The sequence below is a fragment of the Akebia trifoliata genome, chromosome 14, assembly GCF_017979445.1.
Source record: "Akebia trifoliata isolate Shusen 1 chromosome 14, ASM1797944v1, whole genome shotgun sequence".
NCBI lineage: Eukaryota > Viridiplantae > Streptophyta > Magnoliopsida > Ranunculales > Lardizabalaceae > Akebia > Akebia trifoliata.
In genome coordinates this window covers 35,140,740-35,161,128 of record NC_141388.1, presented here as the reverse complement: position 1 = coordinate 35,161,128, position 20,389 = coordinate 35,140,740, and the positions used below count along the sequence as shown (strand labels likewise).

Genomic DNA, 20,389 nt, shown 5'->3' with positions numbered 1-20,389 from the left:
ATTTATATACAATAAATCATAGTGAGTCCCATTATTTTCTATAATTGTAGTTTCTAAGGGATTCATTCTTCGAACCATTTTTAATCGCAATCATACGGATCATAAAATCAAATAACTGTAAAATATTGCAATAACTCGTAGTCCCATATCATCATTTTGTTTCCATTATAATGTATAAATTATACAATGTAAATAATTGACATAAAAATTATGTGAGCCCCACTCATGGTTTTAAAACTCCTTTTGATGTCTTGTCTTATTCATGAACGAGACCAAGTCGTCTCAGATGAGTTTTCCGATATGTTTGAGTTGTATCTTTCAACAATGAAAAAAAATGAACTATGATTTTAAATCTCATCTGATACGTTTGACTTCCATCCGTCTCGTTGGTGGACGATACCAAGATGTTTTGGATGAGTCACCATCGAAAGACAAAAAGAAATGGATTCCTAACACTTTACCTCATCTTTCAATGAACCTCTTTTCACCCCGAATCTTTCATTTGACTATAACGACATAATATTTGTTTTTCTATTTTTAAAAAAATCCTTTTGAGTAACCGTTCACGCGCTAGATCTCAATGAAAGGAGTAAACTCCTAAATCAAGTAGTTGGGTCAAATTTCCACAAATTCATATTATTATTTTTTTTTGGCTTTGTGGCCGGCACACACCATCCCATCCTGTCACGTGACAGTAATTAAATAGTCACTTTATGTGAAAGGGCGTATAGAAATTCAAAAGTATGACTTCGGGAGCAAACCCAGTCACTCTTACCATGTCAGCTAACCCCTAGTGGGTAAAAATCCATATTTCTATGTTATGTAAAACATGAAATGTAGATTTAAACTAATGCAATCACTTGTGAGCTGGAGCATATTTTAAAGTGTAATTTTTTTCAAAGAATTAAGGTGAGTTATTTCGTTGATTGTTATTAGTGATTCCAACCCACCACATTGAGTGATTATTGGTCATTTATCTTTTTCGTGCAAATTTCTCCATCCATATAAATTTCAGGTTTCAACCTTGTATCATATTTTATAACTTTTCTTTACATTTCCTTCCATCTCTCTTCAGGGAGTAGATAAACGGTTTATGATGTGCCACATCATCAACACAGTTAAATTCAATCGTTTAAATTTAAGAGTTCAGTAACCGTCCATTTTAAAACACTTGATTAGATCAAGAAAAAAAATTGAGATTTTTTTTTCAAATCTGATCTAAACCATGAGTAGAAGAGGACTCGTCGCCTGTTGTTCTTCCTCATTGTGATGTAGAACAAGAGCTACATAGGGCTACAAAGGGTCCACTACCCTCTCTTCATACTTTGATGGCGTTGACATGGTAGTAGTTAGAGAGCCATAGATTTTCCTCAAGATACAAGGAAATTTTTTTTTATGGTTCTATATCCAATGCCACTTCAGCGCAGCGTCACTTCAGCACAGTGTGGAAGGAAGTTGGTTTAGCATTTTCATTAAGGATTTATGCATGATTCAAATTTTTTTATGTGTTAATTCTCTGACAGAATAACTCACTAACGTCGCATGTGTGAGAACAATAGATTTTTTTCTCTCATAATAAACAGCTACACATGTTTATGGAGATGTGCGGTTGTATCCCAAGGAAAAAATCTACGGTTCTTGCACATGTCATGTTAAGGCAGTGGGTAGGCGTTTGTTATAAATCAAATTTGAAAAAACTAAAATGCACCTCATCTACGTTTAATCACACCTTTGTAATGAATGAACATTTTCAAAAAAAACGTTTGTTCATGTATTCTTCTCCACTTTAGTTCATTGTTCATGAAAGTGCACTTGACATATATATTTTATGATTAATTGATTTCAAAACACATATTTCATGATTAAGTGCTCTATAAATTTTTCGCAATGTGTCTTCTCCACAAAGAAGATCTAAATAAATTCATTATGATCTTCTACAATTATATCAAACCCATGCTAATAAATGGTTGAGTGGACTTGGCCAATGATTTAAAGTGTTCTACTTATAATGCTAAGGTGCTTCAATGTCCTATCCTTTCAAAATCTCTTGTGAACCGAATTCAAAAAGAACGTAAAGCTAGTAAAGACATCTCCTAGCAAACAGGAGAAAGAGCTTGTATTACGCTAAAAATGAACAAAGAAATTAAAATAGCAATAATAATAACTGGGTCATTGGAGTAAACCAAATGAAAATATTGAATTTTATTATCAAAGTGTAAAAGTAATACAACTTCTTCCATTCTAGTTCAACATCTAGGGTCAATACTGCATGGTCTTGGCTTGGAGTCATCACATTAGACTGGTCTGTATCTTCTTACTTGGGAAGTCCTCTTGTAGAGTCATCACATTAGACTGGTCTATATCTTCTTATTTGGTAAGAACTCTTGTATGATTAGTGGAATGATAGAGGTTTTGTTATTATTTATTTGTTTGTTTTAAACAAAAGAATGGTTGAAATAAAAAATAAATTATGAATATAGGAGTACTCTTTATTAACCAAAATCTAATTACTAATACCAATGGTCAAACACTCAAACCTAAAATTAAAAATTAATTTGAATAATACCTATTTCACGATACCATATTGGAATATCATGGGAGGATCATACATCTTCTGCAGAAAGTAACGCAAATATAAATTCTATCGATGATTGTTTAAGCAAATATAAACTCTATTGATGATCATTGGGCTTTAGTCTGATTATTAATTTATCATCTCTAACATGAATGTCTAACTTTTGAAAAGGATAACTAATTAATTAAGAAAAATGCTGAACTGACTTCGTTGGATATTATGTTCAACATTTAGATGATGTGGTAGTGCATAGAGAACCATACATTCCTTTACTTGTATCTCGAGGAAATAAATTTGTAAATGCCTGTGCACCATCACCATAGTATGGTTCAGTGTTGAACCCAATGTTCAATGAAGGCAGTGTATTACGATATTATGATCGAATAATGACGCGGACAAGTGGATTGAGTGCATCGTCTTTTTATAACCAAGATTTGATGTTATTAGCAACACACCAAACTTCAATGCATGCATGGACAGGTTTTTTTGATGTCGTAGTCGAGGTGGCAGGAATGGAAAGGGTCCACCTGTTGGACCAGGTTAAAAACATAATGAACTATCTAAACTTTCTATTAATTAATATCTCATTATGTTTCAAAGATTTTATAATAAATTAGAAGACAAGGGATGATATTATAATTTATATACAATAAATCATAGTGAGTCCCATTATTTTCTATAATTGTAGTTTCCAAGTGATTCATTCTTCGATCTATTTTTAATCACAATCATACTGATCATAAAATCAAATTAACTATAAAATATTGCAATAATTCGTAGTCCCATATCATCATTTTGTTTCCATTATAATGTATAAATTATACAATGTAAATTATTGGCATAAAAATTATGTGAGTCTCACTCATGGTTTTAAAACTCGTTTTGACATCTTGTCTCATTCATGAACGAGACCAAGTCGTCTCAGGTGAGTTTTCCAATATGTTTGAGTTGTATCATTCAACAATGAGAAAAAATGAACTATGATTTTAAATCTCGTCCGATACGTTTGACTTCTATCCGTCTCATTGGTGGACCATACCAAGATGTTTTGGATGAGTCATCTCAGCCTCAGACAAGATTTAGTGAGTTGGATCAGACCCAAAATCCAACATGTTCAGATAACATGCCTTGATGGGCCTCATCAGGTCCTTAATCTAAAAGTAGATGTCACCCTATTATTGTGAATTTGTTCTGCTTTTTAAAAAAAAAAAAAAAAATTAAAGGTAATAAGTAATTGAGCTTAGGATGATGAGATGATTCCGAATAAAATTACTTTTTAGAGAGATTCCATTGCCACACCAGCTTTTGCTCACACCGCCCTAATTCATATGTAAATCAACAAAGAATTAGCTCACATTCAGGATGGCATTAGCTAAAGTTGGCATGGCAATAGAAGCTCTCATTTTATTGAGAGGATTTACTTTAGATTAAATTACTAAAATAGTTATGTATTTTGCCAAAATTACTGAATCAGTCATATCATTTTAATATTTTATAAAATTGACCATATACCCGTTTTGGTATTTGCCTGTCTGCACTCGAGTTGAAAATGTAGGTTCATAGGAATAGAAAATGTGACAGTACAATATAACCATTTTGGCAAAAAATAAATAATTATAAAACTCATTTAATGACTGTTTAGATTAATATTAAAATAAATAAATAATAAAAATGGCATCAGAAGGATTCAAAATCCCTTATCAAAATAAGAGTGTGAACAACATGTACCCTGTTTGATTAAAAACAAAATCCATTGCCATATACGGTGTCCCCCCATGTCTGTTGTACACTGTTATGCTCGCATTTACTTAAATTTACTTACATATCCTCTGTATTTAGAAAACATGCATGAACAGAGATTTGCTATTTTGAAATTTATGTGCTAAGCTGATGAACCAATGGCATGGCAACATGTGTATTGAAAAAAATTACTAAAATACAACACTTAAAACTGCTCCGAAATTTTTTCTCTATCAACCAATCACTCTTGCTCAGTTAAAACACATGGTGCAATGCCATTGGTTCATCAGCTTAGCACACAAGTTAAGAAACAGCAAATCTTTGTTCAACATGCATGGCATGTAATTTTGCCATCTTGCATGCCTCGCCACGTACATTTTTTATATCCATCCATCGGTATAAGCATTTGAAATAATTCCTCAAATCTTCTTTGTTGCATACAAGGTTACAAATTCAGGATCAAAATAAGTTAAAATATGCACAAAGTGAAATTACTTTTTTTTGTTTTTGTTTTTTTTTTTCATTCTGATTTAGTCTTTTTTACCTCTTCATGCTTCTTGGGCTTAACAAGCAATCTGAATGTCCAAACGCCTAGCAAAGTTGCTTCCAATGGGGCTAACCAGTACACAAATAGATGTTCCTTCGTTATGTGATCACCTCGAGCATAAGCCCACCCCATGGCCTGCAAAAGCAAAAGGTTAAAACCAACATGGTCTTCTCTAATTCCATCTTGAATAATTTAAAGAGTAAATTACAATTTGACCCCCTTATGGTTTGATGTAATTCTATGTTGAACCTCTACCGTTTTGACAATTGCACTTATCTCCCCTAAAGTTATCAAACAGATTCATTTAGACCATTTTTGTCAATAAAACAGTTTTTAAAATGCCTCATTTACTTATAATGAAAGACTATTTACCCTTTTTAATAGCTCATAAAGGAGGAATCACCAATAGGAGTTGAGAGAAAGGACAATCACCAAAATGAAGATTTTGGTCAATTTGGGATTTTGTCATTTTAAATTATAGAAAATAAAATAAATAAAAAATTAGAGGGTCAAAATGGTCGAATAACATTGGAACATTAACACAATTTCTGACAAGGGAGATAAGTGAAATTATCAAAAGATTAAGTGGTGAACATGGAATTATGCAAAACCATAGGGGGTCAAAGTGTAATTCACCCTAATTTAACTAAAGAATAGTGGTTTATGTTTTAGTGAGTACTTACAGAAGCCGGGTTCATGCATCCACCCGTTAGATCAGAACCAAGTATATGGAGGGTAAGTTTAGAGACGCTTGAGATCCATGTTTTCAAGAAAAAGCTGCTTGGGGTATTCCTAGCGAGCCCTAGTGATACCATAACAATAGCGTATGTGAGAAGTCCTTCTGTCAATGCACCTCGATGGATATCAACATTCAGACGAGGTCCATGGCCTATTTCCGGAAAGGTATCAATGATGAGCTTAACCCCAATAATAGAACCAATTACCTAAAAAAAACCCAATTATTATCTGGTAAGAACAACGAGAATACATACGTAAATAGGCCAAGAAGATCATGAAACATTTATCAAGAATTTGAAATGGTATCATCACTAAAAGCTAGAAATGATCAAAATACTTAGATGATGGATCAAAAACTTGCAGGGGGGTTTTTTCCCCTTTCGGACTGATTAATATATCTATTCATAACAAAGGACATAAGCAATTTGCACTATTGTTGATTTGGATTTAGGCTAAGGCTTGAAGAGAGAAGAAAAATCCGTCTAGTCTGCTTATCCTCTCTATGTACCAGTGGATTAAGAATTCCTGAACTGGTGGTCTGACCAGATTTTGTATAAAAGTTGGTTGATTCAAAGGAAGCTGAGATCACCGGTTGTGATAAAACCGGTGGTTCAATCATTTAACCCAAAAGAAAAAAAAAAACTGCAGTTTTTATGAACACATTTTGGAAAGCTTTCTTTTGAGATAAGATTTCGTCCAAAGGAACCTGAGGTTTTTGTGAACCAATTTGGAAAGTTTTCACTGTAGGGTAAAATTTTAAGTAAGAGAATTCGATTTTCTATAATGAAAAGATCATTAATAAACAAATCATAATAATATCTTTTTTAATGAAAATAAATAAAAAGAAGATAATTTAGGGAAGAAATCCCTTAATCTTAACGTAGATGACCTACGTGATTGAACATCATCTGATTGTTTTCTAATGAACTAGAAACAAATAATTTTATCATTCTTTAATATATTGACAATTTTTCAATCCAATCATGGTTTTGTTCATAAAACATTGATATGTACCCTAAAATTCGAGATAATACTTATTGTTATTATAATGTTCAATAAAGCCAAATACGCTTTTTATATCATAAGGACCCAATAGAAGTTTCCCAAATTTGAAGCATGATAATTATACTCTAATTAGCCCTTAGTACTTGAAATGTTTACGGTAAAAAATTTAACAAAAAGAACACAAGAGCCTAATTAACATATCAATACAAAGAAGTGCCAAATTTATGGTAGGCAACTACAGCTGTTGTTATTGATAACTGTTGGAAAAATGGAGTCTTAAAGAAAAAGAAAACAAATAATTTTGGGATTTTGAGACACGAAAAGAACAAAATCTCTAAGACTTTATTTGTCCTCACTCCTATAAGAGTTCATTGATATTGATAGATTACAAACAAATTAGCCTCCAGGATACAACAAAACCGCGATGAGAATTTGCAAGCAACAACCTTAAAATTCTCCTACAAAACAATATGTAATCTCCGGCTTAATAATTTGAGAAACTAAAATACTTGATAGAGTTCTTGAAAACTTTAGTAGTTTGGCCTACTTGCCAATCTTATTTATAAAGATTGAAAAGATTCTTTAAGTGTCTCTCCATAAAGACACTTTAACTAATAGATGTGTCCATTCATGAATAATCAATAGTTGCATCCATTCATGGATGGCCAAAAGGTGTATCCATTCATAGATAACAAAAAGGTGTGATCATTCATGGAACCAAAAGATGTCTCCATTCATGAATCACCAAGAGGTTTTTTTTTCTTTTGATAAATAAAATTTTATTGAATGAGAAGGCAAGCCAGTCGAGATGACCAGACAAGCTACCAACCGAAAATAGCACCAACTACGAGTCATCTATACAACAAACCTACGAAGTCCTCAAAAAAGACTCATTTAAACTCCTTGAATGTCTTACACCAAGAGGTGTCTCCATTTATGAATAACCAAGGGGATGTATCCATTCATGAACCAAAACCAAATTGTGTGACTATTCATGAATGACCAAACATGCACCTATTCAAATTTATTAAATCAAAAAATATATTTTATAAATATAAAAGCCCAACAAAAATAAGTGAGGGGAAAAAACACTCCTTTCAGCAACTCTTGAATAAATAATTCCCAACACGGAAAAAAAAAAAAAAGTAAGTACTAATACAAGGACCACATATGAGAAATCAACAATAGGGAAAACAAAGACATGGCTTTAACATTGAGAAAATCAACAAGGACAAATAATGGCCCCATTTAGAAGGAACTTGCAAGTTTAAGTTTCTGAAAGAGCGTAAGGAAAACATAAAAGGGCATGAATTTAAGTAGTGAGAGAGGATAGAAAACAAATGAATTAGCAGAAGGGCATGACATTAGACAGAATTGAATGGACGAATATGCTTAACCGACCGCAGATTTTTAGTACAAGTCTTTGATCATGATGGTGAGAGTGATGAAACAATACAAAAAGGCGGAAAAAAAAAAAAAGAAGATAAAAGTCAAATTAAAACCTAAAGATCCCCTTGTTTCACTCTGCACCGAAACAAGATTACACAAAAGTAATCGGTATATAAAACATGACTAAATTGTCAAACGGGAAGCCAGTTGTCAATAAGGAAATGAAATTCCCAATAAAGAGGTTTGTTATCCGGGGAAGAGTACCATGCATATTTCTTTTATAAATATTAACTAGGAAAAAAAAATTAGAAAAATCGATTAAAATGTTGAATAAATCATATCGGGAGCCAACATGAAGAGAATTTTGGGCTACGCAACAACACCAATTCAAAATATAAATTCTGACCACATGTTTGGAATTTTGACTAACAATACCCAATTCACCCATCATAGTATCCAATCCTGATTTAAGTATCAATTAGGCAAACCCATCTAAGGGTCAATAAGATACATTAAGTTCATAAATCAACCTAACCCGCTTCAAATCTCCACTCTAGAAACCAAATCTGCAACTAAAACAAATCCAACTCACATTTCAAACAACCAAACCAACTTCAGGAATTAAAAATAAAAAAACACTTTAGGTATCAAACAGGATAACCTAGTTGAAATGCCAACCAGCACAATAAATTCACACTCCACAAACCAAACCCAATTCAAACAAAAACCCAAAATTCATATTTCAAACAAGCAAACATACTTCACAAATCAATCAATTGAGAGAACCCAAATCAAATGATAATTATAAACTAAAACAAGATCATTCAGTTAATATGCCAACCAAGACAAAAAATCTCCACTTCATCAACCAAGCAAAATTCCAAACAAAAATCCAATTATACAAAAAAAAAAAAAGAGACATTTCAAATCTGAATCAACTTTATGCCAAACAACAAAAAACCAATTCAAACAAGAGAATCGTGTGAACTCACCTGAGCAGGGATTCTTACACCAAAAGTGAACAAAAATCCGCTAAAATTTCCATTAATTGCGCCAGACAACACTGTTAGTGGATTGTAAGACCCACCTTTACTAATCTTTCCAACCAAGCAAAGAAGAACATACTCAAGATTGCTAAAGAACCCTTGATGATTTCTCCTCTGGGTTGAAACCCTAATCCTAGAACTTTGTACACAAAGAGCTTATTGAGAGCTCCTGCCCATACCCACATGAAAGAAATGACGAAATCTGATAAAACCAAGCGAATTCCAGCCATTAATGCTCTGGGTTTCTGTAATTCTCTGTTCTATGTTTTTGAGAGATTCTGTTCTGATTTTTTTGTAATAAATAGGAGAAGCAGACGAAGAAGAATCGAATTTGTTGAGAAATTTCGTACAAATTGACCAGGTTGACGGCTTTTATTGTTCGAAACCAAACGAGCTTGTTTGGCGTTTCTGAGTCCTTTCGGCGGAAAAAAGTTCAGATAGTAGTTAAAGGTTACTTTCGTTTAGAATAAAATAATAAATGGTGACTTAGACATGTCCCTCCACGTTTTGGTCAATTTTAAAGACACCCCCTTTGCTTTTAAAATGAAGACATGTCCCCTTGACATAGGTCTTCTTTGAGAGAATAAAGTAAATTACCTAAATACCCTCATCTACTACCTTGATTCACAAACCCTCTATTTTCTCCCTAACACCACCAATCTTCTTCAACCTTTAAACCTCAAGTTTTTATAGAAATATTCTACCCACACCTTCAACATGAAATATTCTATCTACTTCAAGCAACAATCCTTGAAAATGGGATATAATTTTGGGTTAGTAGAAGATGATTGGTTTAAGGTTGAAATTTTTTTAATGATTGAAGTTACTTTCACTCGAACAAAAGAATAAAGGGTGATTTAGATATGTCCCCTTGTGTTTTAGTCAAATATTAGAGGTATCTTATCATTTCAAAATGATGACATGCCCTTTTGACCTAGGTCTTTTCGAATATAGTAAAGAAAATGATGTGAATGCCCTCATTTTAATTCTCTCGAAGAAACCCTTTGATCATCTCTCAAAAATCAGTCACTCTGACCTTAGTACTTTACCTTCCTCAACCTTTAAACCTCGATAATAACATATGATTTTTCTATAAGGATGGATTTTTTCAATACCATTCATCTTCAACCTCATGGGTAGAATCCTTTATCCTTATCTTCAACATGAAAATTTTTCATATTTCAACCAACAAAATCTCGAAAGTGAGATAAAATTTTGGAGAAGTAAAAGACAATACTTGGTTTTAGTAGAAAAATCATGGATTTTCTATTAAAAGTAATGACGAGGTTGAAAATGATGGATTAAAGACAAAGTTGAATAAAAACAAACTCCCGAAAAAGGTCTAATAACTAGATGATGACGACATTTCATGGGAAAAGCCCAGGGGTTTTTGTTTGACAGTTTTAACCATGTCATAGTTTCTTAGAGCGGAGGGGAGGGGGGTAGAGAGAGAGAGAGAGAGAGAGAGAAAGAGAGAGGGGAAGACAAGGGCATTATTATCATTTTATGCTAAGTCTTTTGAGACAAAACCTAAGTCAATGAGTTCATCATTCATGTCATCACTTTGAAGTTATGTTGAAGTCACCCAAAGAATAAATGAATGGGTGACTTAAAAATACGGAATCCATTTCTGTTGAATATTTGACAAATTGATGTTGATGTGGTCTTAGACACCAATCTTCTCTAATACGCTTAAAAGAATTAATCAATTAATTAAATGCCCTCACGTTAATATTCGACTTAATGTTGAGATAAGTAATATTCCATCTTCCAATTATATGGTTGCTTCCATTGATGATGTGAAATGTATGAGCACTTTACGTTTAAAACCAAAATTAACCGATGGCAAATAGGACAAATGTAGTTTATATAGTTAATCTAAGACAAAACAAAAACAAAAACAAAAAACAAAACAAAAAAAATCTTTCTGAACTAAAGACTAGAAACAATAAAACAATCTAAATAATATTAGAATAATTATTTTTTGACGCCCCCTCTGACACATTCCCCCAATACGTCCCCTAACACCAAGTATGTGCCAGAATCATAGATTATTTTTTTTGGGATACACAATTGCACATATTTATGAAAATTTATAGTTGTGTATATCAAAGGTAAAAAATCTATGATTCTAACCCATGCCACGTTAGGGGGCATCAGAAAATCATGACTCTTAATATTATGATGAGAGAAGGTGGCATAGAAGTGGTTGAACACCAAAATCACATTAGGTTAAATTGGTGGTTGTTTACATCGAATTTTAGAAATGTTCCCACTTTCACATTTAACCTAACTATTAACAAAGAAACCTTTGTAAAAAAGAATAGGATTTCATTGGGCTTGGTTTGACACATTGCAAGACAACATTGAGGCTGTGAGTTCAAGTCCAGCTTACTCATAAAAATAAAAATAAAGAATTGATATCAAATCTTTTCAGTATTTTATCTACAAAACCTTCGTAGTTAATATTATATATATATAATCTTACAATTTGTTAAATTAATTATAAAAATATGATATAAAATGAGATTATCTATTTAAATTTTTCTTTTAATAATAGTTAAAACTGTTGGAAATTCTGATTCTAATTTGTTGAAACAATAAATAATAAACAATAGTATAATGTAAATAATTCGAAGAAATTGAAAGAACTTATCGGTGACTTAGCATGAAGAAATTGTTGTCCTTAAAATCAATTTCGCCCCTTAAGAATGAATCTTCAGTGCAGTCGATCTCAAACTTCTAGTTTCCAAGATTCAACAGTCAATGCCTAATAACTCGATTAGGTCGAACTTTGTACAAGCAGCAAGATTGTATATCGGAGAGAACATAAAAGAAGAAGAGATATTAGAAAGTTCTATATATATTAAACAATAGGGGACGATCTATTTTTATAAGCAATAGGCTCAACGGTTCATAACAGGCCTAACGGTTCACGATAGTAATGTAGACACGTCGTTTAGGCCTTAAAAAGTCCAAATGGTCAATACATTAACTCACAAATCAACGATTGAGATAGAAAGAAGTAATGATGCAAATCAACGGTTTGAGTTCAAACCTTATTCTAAAAAATATATGAAATAAAGAACTATGACATAAAATAAAAACTATGAATTTTACAATATAACCTAATTATAAAAAAATTAAATCACGTATAAGTCTTAAATTATGTAAACATGTGCGTTTTCACACACCACCTACTAGTTTTTTTTATATAAAAAAGAGATGATTGTGTTGTGTAATCTAGCATTAAAAAAAAATATTATTATTATTAGTTTAATATGTAAATTTTAATTTTAAAATTGGAAGTGTGGTGGCTACCCTCTTTCAAAGTCTTTATTAAGCTAGTAAAGTTTTATTTTTAATTTTAATCTGACCTACCCTCCCCTGTTTTTCAAGGACAGACAAGTTGCACACCACTAATCGTTGGTTGCAATCTATTTTAAAAAAAATACTTTTTTTTTTAAACCTCTATTTCAACGTTGTAGTTGCACTTCATTATGGTAATCTCATAATTTAGGGGCTTATTCATCTTCATGTGACTTCTTTTATGTTCCTGTTGTATGTTACTTGTGATTGATTTTGCTCAAAGTCTCTTTGACACCAATTGAAGGTATTGGTCTTTCAATCTCTATCTAGTCTTTGTTTAGAAATTGATAAGAGCCTATGCTTGGATCTTATCACTTGGAATTCAATGATTATTGAATGGTTCGAAGTGTCGATATGGATTCTAACGAGTTTCTTAAGCCTCGCGATGGCTTTAAAATCACCAAAAGCCAGTCCTTCCTTGGTTTATCAATCTGCATACATGATGATTGCAAGGATTTGTGATATTTACGTATAGATTTTTTTATTTTTTATTTACAAATTACACATAGATTAGACTATACAAAAAAAATTGAACCTACAATAATTTATGTGGGCATGGTTGCAGAAGAAGAAGAATATGAGTGCAATATTTTTCTATTATTTTGGAGTGTAATCATCCAAATGGAGTGCAAAGGAAAACATTTAAGTGATGGAGTGCAATTGGTAATTGGCGGTGTGCAACTAATCGGTCCCTTTTTTAATCATATCTACTCAATAATTGAAGGAGAAATTTTAGTGATCTACAATGGTTGGGATGGAAAGATATCCCTATGAAAATATTCCCAACGTAATAAGCACAGATCCCTAAAAAACCTGTATCTTTCAATTTGTCATAGTCCCTTAATTTGAATCCTGGAGAAGCCTATATAACTTACCATTGTTGAAGAGTCACGTGTACAATCCAAAATGATTTGTGATAAACAGATACGGTATGTATGCGATTGACATGTCAATTGCACAAAACCATAGATCTTTTTCTTTGGGATATACAATGAAAAAGATTTACGATTCTATGTGTATATTTTATCACGTCATTTTATCATTAGTCGTACAAAAAACATACATAAATTTATAAATTATTATTTTAATTAGTAGTCAAAAAATACTATGAGTCTTCACTCAGACAATAGTCAACTGATGTGGTGTGGATATGAAACCATAGATCTATTTTATCGGGATACACAACATAAATCCCCATAAAAGATGTGTAGTTATGTATCCCAAGGAAATAGATCTATGGTTCTGTGTTCATGCTACGCCTGACGAGTATTGACCAAATGAAGACTTTCTAGTTAGAAAATTAATATTCTTATGATTGAACCTAAACCCCAATGATTTACTGTTTTATTGATCCTTTTCTTCTTGGTTCAACACTTAAGACAAAATATGGAGGTAAAAAAGATTTGCTTCTTTAGAGACATCCCTATTTGGAGGGCTTCAATTTGAAAATTTTCTTATAAGCATGGTTTTAAAACTCAGTTTTGTGTCTCATCTCGTTCATGCCAGATACCGAGTTGTCTCGGACGAGTTTTATGATACGTTTGAGACGTCTTGTCAAAATGTTTGAAAAATGAATGTGGGGTATTAAATCTTGTTCGAAAAATTGACTTGTCCATCTGTCTCGTTTGATACGTCTTGATCTCGGACAAGTTTTGAAACCATGCTTATAAGGAACCCAATCAAGGGGAATACAATGAATGTGACAAATGAAGGTAAGAAAACAATGACGATTGACTATAACCAACACTTCAGCTATTTTGGGAAGAGTAGGGATCCCTAACCACGATTGGGTGGCACCCCATTTAATGCCACTTGGCCTTTTTGGTGACCCACTAACCGTATCGATATGTGGTCCATCCCTTGGTGAATCTACACACAAAAGATCAGTTTGATTGGTGATGTGCATCCATTGATAATAGCATTGTCTTAAGAATGATTTCTAATCGTTGGCTTTAAACTCTTTTTCAAGAGCTTAAATTTAATGAATTCAAGTTATCAAACACTGATTTTTGGTACGTAGGTTCACCAAAGGATGGACCACATATCCATACGGTCAGTACGTCTCAAAAATATCACATGGCATAAAACTGGGTACCACTTGGCCATGGTTAGTAACGGAACACTGTTTTGGATCCCTACTCTTTTGGGAATAGGAGCATGGACATCTTTGTGAGAATTTGGGTGTAAAAACATCGAAAATTAATATCCAACTCCCTTATCACCCCTTTTATCTGGAAAATTGTCATAATAATTTTTTTAATTATGTATTTTGTATTATTGTGGACATATTTGAAGAAGAAGAATGTCTCGGTCTCATCCCTCTTTTTGAGTGCAACCAAACTACTCGAGTACACCAAGTATACTTTATGATGAAATGTTGTTTCTACTTTTGAAAAAAAAAGTTATAATATTAAGGATATTTTTGTCATTAAAAGAACTTTAATTTTAGGCCTTTTTACTCTTTAGTCAGTTAGTTACTTAAGTATCAATAGTATATTTACAGGTCTGGTTTAGTTTTCTTGCCTCAACTCTTTCTTCCCCTTGATTAAAACTAAAGCTGAGCAATTTTGAGAAAAGACAATAAAGTTGAGAGTATTCTCAAGAAGGGGAAGAAGAGAGAAGACAAAAGAGAAGGAACAACCGTCCTTGTTGAGGGGTATAAATTTTGGGAGGGAATCCTTTGTAGTTCGTCTTTCTTATAGCTCATGCTTTACAGACCATAGAACGTCACATTTGATGAAAAATAGCAAGCCAATCCTCTTGTCTTTATAATTTAAATCAGATTTGAAAAAAAATATCAAAAATATTTTTTTTGGGTGATGTGGCACACTCTCGACCTTTGATTGTGACTATAGATGCAAAAACTTTGCACTATATTACGATTTGTGACGATGCCTCGCGATTTCCTATCTTTGTGCCCTTGGGTGTTGAAAGTACCCTTGATCCACAGGTTGCAAATCCATTTTTTTTGGGTTTTGGAGTCGTTACCTAGTTATTATGGTCTAGGAACCGAAACATTGACTCTAAATAGATAAGAAAACATTGGTCTATAAAAAGAACGGGTCCGAGGATCACGTTACAGGGTTGGAAGGTGTTAGGCACCAACCTCGCCCAGCAAACGCCGGTCTCTACTTTTTTCCAAAAATCACATTGCTAAAAAAACCTAACAAAAAATAAAATAAATAATCAAATAAAAAAGACTATTTTACCTGGGTGATTGCGACAATAGGTTCCCTCAGAACTGGTGGAGAGCGTCTTCGTGTGAGTTTTCCTTTTTTTCTTCGTCACTAGATCCGATTTCGATTTTCAAGATGAGACATCATCCTCCTAGATCTGAGTATTTTCTAATTTTTTAGTATTTTTTGAAAGGCTTCTGGGTGTTTTTGGAGGGTTTCTGGGTATTTTTTAAGCAAAAATTGGGGTTTGGATGTTAGATAGGGAGTTGGGACTTCAGATTTAAGATTTTTGGAGGTTGGGGGGTGTTTCTAACCTCTCTTTCCTAGGGTTTCTCTTAACCTGCGAGATAGATTTGTGGATGTTCCTATTTATAGAGTTTTTTGGGAGTTTTTTAGTTTGACTTGGTTCTTTTATATAAGATTAGATTGTTTAATTATGGCTTTGAATTAGAGTTTTAAATTAGGGTTTCCATTTTTACGTACAATGAAAGAATATATTTTTTTAAGTTTTTTGGAGAACCCCCTAATTATATATTTAATTCTTTGGACCCCCAAATGGAGGGATCTTTTAATAAATGTCAGGTGGGCTCCCACTTAAATGGGCTACTACTTAATAGTTGACCCATGGGCTTAATTAATTAGTTTTAATTGTTTAAAATTTTTAATTCAATTTATTAAAATTTCATCTTGCGTTAATTAATGTTTTAATTATTAATTTCGAAAATTTGAATTTTTAAGATTGGAAAATTATCATTTTGCCCCGAAGAAGACTTGCGTTTAGAAATCATTTTTCGATGTTTTGGAATTAGTTTTTCATAAGGAATTCAATAGGAGTATCGATTTGTGCCATTTTATGGATTTTTGATGTGAAATGATTATGGACCCTATGAAGGGCATTTTCATAATTTTGTGAAAATTAGCGAAACAATTTATTTGGTTTTAGTTTGTTGTTTTATGTGTTCGAAATGATTTTTCTAAGCGTAATGTAGGCTCTATGGATGTTTTGATGTTAGGGGAATTTTAATAATTTTACCATTTTTTAATAATTTTTCTCGTAAAGCTTCTTTTTATTTGAAGAATGATGATTTCTACATTTTGGATTAAATTTTCTTAGCGTTTTGTTTAAAATACATCATCCGAATTTCTGAAACATATCTAGTAACAAATAAAAACATTATAATATTCATCCATCATTGGGAACTGTCGCAATCTGGTTGACGAATTGATTAATCAGGTGAGTACGAAAATGGGGTGTTTACAGATGTGCTTGCAATAACACCTCTCTGACGCCCAAGTCAGAACATTAGTACCAAAATAATGTAAAATTTAGAGGGGGGAGAGCTTATACCTTTTAGTACCTCTGTCCATCTATATATATATGGATGAAAACCTAGGATCCCTTTAGATCTTATTACTGATTTGACCCTTATCCGATTTAAAAGATAGATCTTAATTGGTAATTTAGGAATGTGTCTAGTAAATATCATGTCCACATACATTCCTTATTTTTTTGAGATTTTTCCTCACAAGAATTTTAACCTCCTTTGATCTAATCCCTGATTTTATCCAATCAAAACCCGAACCCATAATTGGTTTGTGACCGAGCCACCAAGCTTACCCTCGTATCTCCATACCAAAATCAAATCCCTAGGTGTCATGTGTTGCCCTTTGGTACCCAACGAGAACTATCATTCATAATAATGAATGGTACTATGTGACACGTGGCCACCTTAAAGTATTTTTCTTTTATAAATACATTGTTTATTTCCTTCATTTTTTGTCATTTTCCGCTTATCAATCGGGTTTGGTGTCATCATGATCCAAAACTCCTAAGCCAATATATATAACCCTCTATGGTCGGGTTTAAAACAAAAATCAATTAAACCTGTAGACACGGGGTTTTCAATATTTTTAAAACATCCCTCCACTTTGGGGTGTTTTGGAGTCGCCACCATTCAAATTGGAAAAAGGGTGTGAATGGTCACCCGATGTCACATTTTTTGAAAAATCATATATTTTGTATGTTTGATGACTTTCGTTGGATAATACACGTGGCCCAACCTTTGATTCAAAGGTAAGGGGGTCCATTTATGGAGTAGGGAAGGTATTAGGCACCCCTACTCCATCCACGTAACGTGGTAACCTCGGATTCGGCCTTTTAAAAATAAAAAGAAAAATAAAATTGAAAAGATCGATGTGTACCCTCAAGTATGAAGGGTTTTAATGTTAGTTCAACCCATTGAGGGCACCCTTATTGAAGAAGGGGCCCTTTGGTGATTTATAACATTGTGGTGTGTGCAAATGTGTAGAGAAGGGGGGGGAGTAGAAGAGGGGGATTGAAGGGGGTGTTCCTTTTGTTGAACCCACCTTGTCTTTGAGTTGATCTTCAAAGATGTATTCCTTTGAGTTGACTTGGACTTGCTTGAGGTTGTAGAAAATTGAGTTGAGTTGTAGACTTTTAGAAGATTGAGAGTAGAGTTTTGAGTATGGGATGAGAGATGGTTGAGTGTAGTGAGGTGAGTTGAGGGTTAAGAGTAGTAAGGAGAGAGTTATCTTTTTAGGGGGATTTTAGTCAAATTTTCATTAGTTGTTGTGAGGGGAGAGTGAAAGGGTTTTTATAGAGATTGGAGAGGTATTTTAAGGGTATAATAGGGTGAGGAATTAGAATAAGGGATAATGGCATGGGTTTGAGAGAAGAGGGGTATGAAATTTGAGATGGAAATAAGGGTAATTTTATAATGAGGGAAATGGGTTGTGTTTTAACCCAAATGGTTTGGATCTTACCAAAATCCATTTTGGTAGAGTGTTTGGTGGGGTGAGATGAGTGATGGTTGATGGGAGGAATGGGGGGTGTAAGGGAGTTGTTTGGAGAATGAGTGTTGAGATGGTTGAAGAGGTAAGGTGTTGGATTTGGGGGGATGGTAGTGTAAGAGGTTGATTGGTTAGATTTTGGGAGAATTGAAGGGATGATGACATGTGACAAATGGAGAGATGAAGAGATTGGTTGATTAGTGATGGTGGTTGGTTGATTAGAGAGAAGAGTATGGGGTGATGGTGGGAGGTATGGGTTGAGGTGATTTTGTGGGAGTGTTTTAAGAGAAAGTGATGGATTGAGGTGTGGGAAATATGGGTTGTGATGTGGGTGGTTGATAGTGTTGGAGAATGGGAAATATGTTAGGGTATGTAAGGTATGGGTTGTGATGTTAGAGGATGGGAAATAGGTTAGGTTAGGGTAGGGTTATGGGTTGAGTTGATTTTTAGGAGGGAAGTGATGGAGATGGATGATTAGATGAGGGAGGTGGAAGGGGATGATGACATGTGTCATCTTTTGGGTTTGAATTGGTGATTGGTTTGATGTGATGATGATGGGTTGGATTGGGTTTGGGTAGTGAATTGGGCTTTGGGCTTTAGTAGTGGATTGGGTAGGGTTGTGGGCTTAGATAGGGGATTGAATAGTAATGATGATGGACTTGAGTTTAAGAAGAGTGATTGGGCTTGGGTAGAATAGTATTGGGTTGAATTTAAGGATGTAGGAGGGTAGTAAGGTGTGCGGGTCCATGGGCCACGTGAGTGGCCTCGGACATTTATTAATTGAAAACGCATTGGATTTTTGTAGGTTTGGGCTTTGGAGCCCATTCCAATTTTTCGATTTTGGGGGCGTCTTGCGTCGAGGGCCCGCTCAAATTCGGGTGTTTACAAAACCCACCCCCAATAATTGGGCTTAGCTCCCTTACGAATCGATTATTATTAAAAACAAGGACGAGTTAGCCTCATTGGTCAAAATTGATTCCCTTACTAAGTTCTAATTAGCGAATGATTGACCCCCAATGATCGAGATTGGTTTCCTTCACGTGCCAAGACTTTCGCTGTATACTGACCCCCTTATGGTCGGGCTTAACTAACCTTACGAGCCAATATTTTTGTTGTGTGCCGACCCCCTTACGGTTGAGCATGACTTCCTTCATGAGCCAAGACATTCGTTATGAGCCGACCTCTTTACTGTCGGGCTTGGCTCCCATAATAAGCCAAGACTCCCCTTATGGTCGAGCTTGGCTTCCGTAATGAGCCAAGGTTAGCTCTTGTAATGAGCCAAGTCTTTCGTTGTCAACCAATCCCTTTACGATCTGACTTAGCTCCTATAATGAACTAAGACTTTCGTTGTAAATCAATCCCCTTATAGTCGGGTTTGACTCCCGTAATGAGTCAACTTTTTCACTATAAACCGATCCCTTTACGATCTAGCAGTGCGCCAAGTGGTCCCGCACGACCGATTTAGGATGTGGACCAGATTTCCCCAACGAGTTAGGATGCACTAAGTGGTCCCATACGACCGACTTAATATGTGGACTAGACTCCCCATATGAGTTGGTGTTGTCAAATTCCTTCGCAACCTACATCTTTAAAGTAACATGGACACAAAACAATAATAATAATAATTATGTAAAACAACAAGGCAATTAGTTCCCTTGTCCGGTGTTGTGGGTCCATGTCATTGCCTAAAACAATGTAATTTGATTGAATCCAACTTATAAATCGATTTCCAAAGTCAAATCCATTCAACTTGTTGAGTCAAGGCCAATGAGTCAGGGTCGATTGCCCATTAACAATTTAATCCTTCGAATTAGACCCCTATTTATACCATATGACTCGGCGAGTCATGGTTAAATTGAACCCCCTTACATGCATTTTCCATTAATCCATCGGAGCCCCTTGACTCGACCGAATTCTTTTACTAATAAAATTGATTACTTTATTTGATCAAGTCCTTTGACTCGGTTGATTTCTCAAATTGTACAAGATTCAA

The 20,389-nt window shown here is 34.0% G+C and overlaps 1 protein-coding gene across 1 annotated transcript; it reads right to left on the bottom strand.

Moving 5' to 3' along the window:
* Positions 1-3,789: 3,789 nt before the first annotated feature.
* Positions 3,790-9,483, bottom strand: SIP2;1 (small and basic intrinsic protein 2;1). The gene is given in 4 exon segments (XM_086423957.1): positions 3,790-4,997; positions 5,546-5,806; positions 8,987-9,102; positions 9,105-9,483. Coding segments are annotated over 4 exon segments (705 nt in total). The 5' UTR covers positions 9,271-9,483; the 3' UTR covers positions 3,790-4,835.
* Between the last annotated feature and the right edge of the window lie 10,906 nt (positions 9,484-20,389).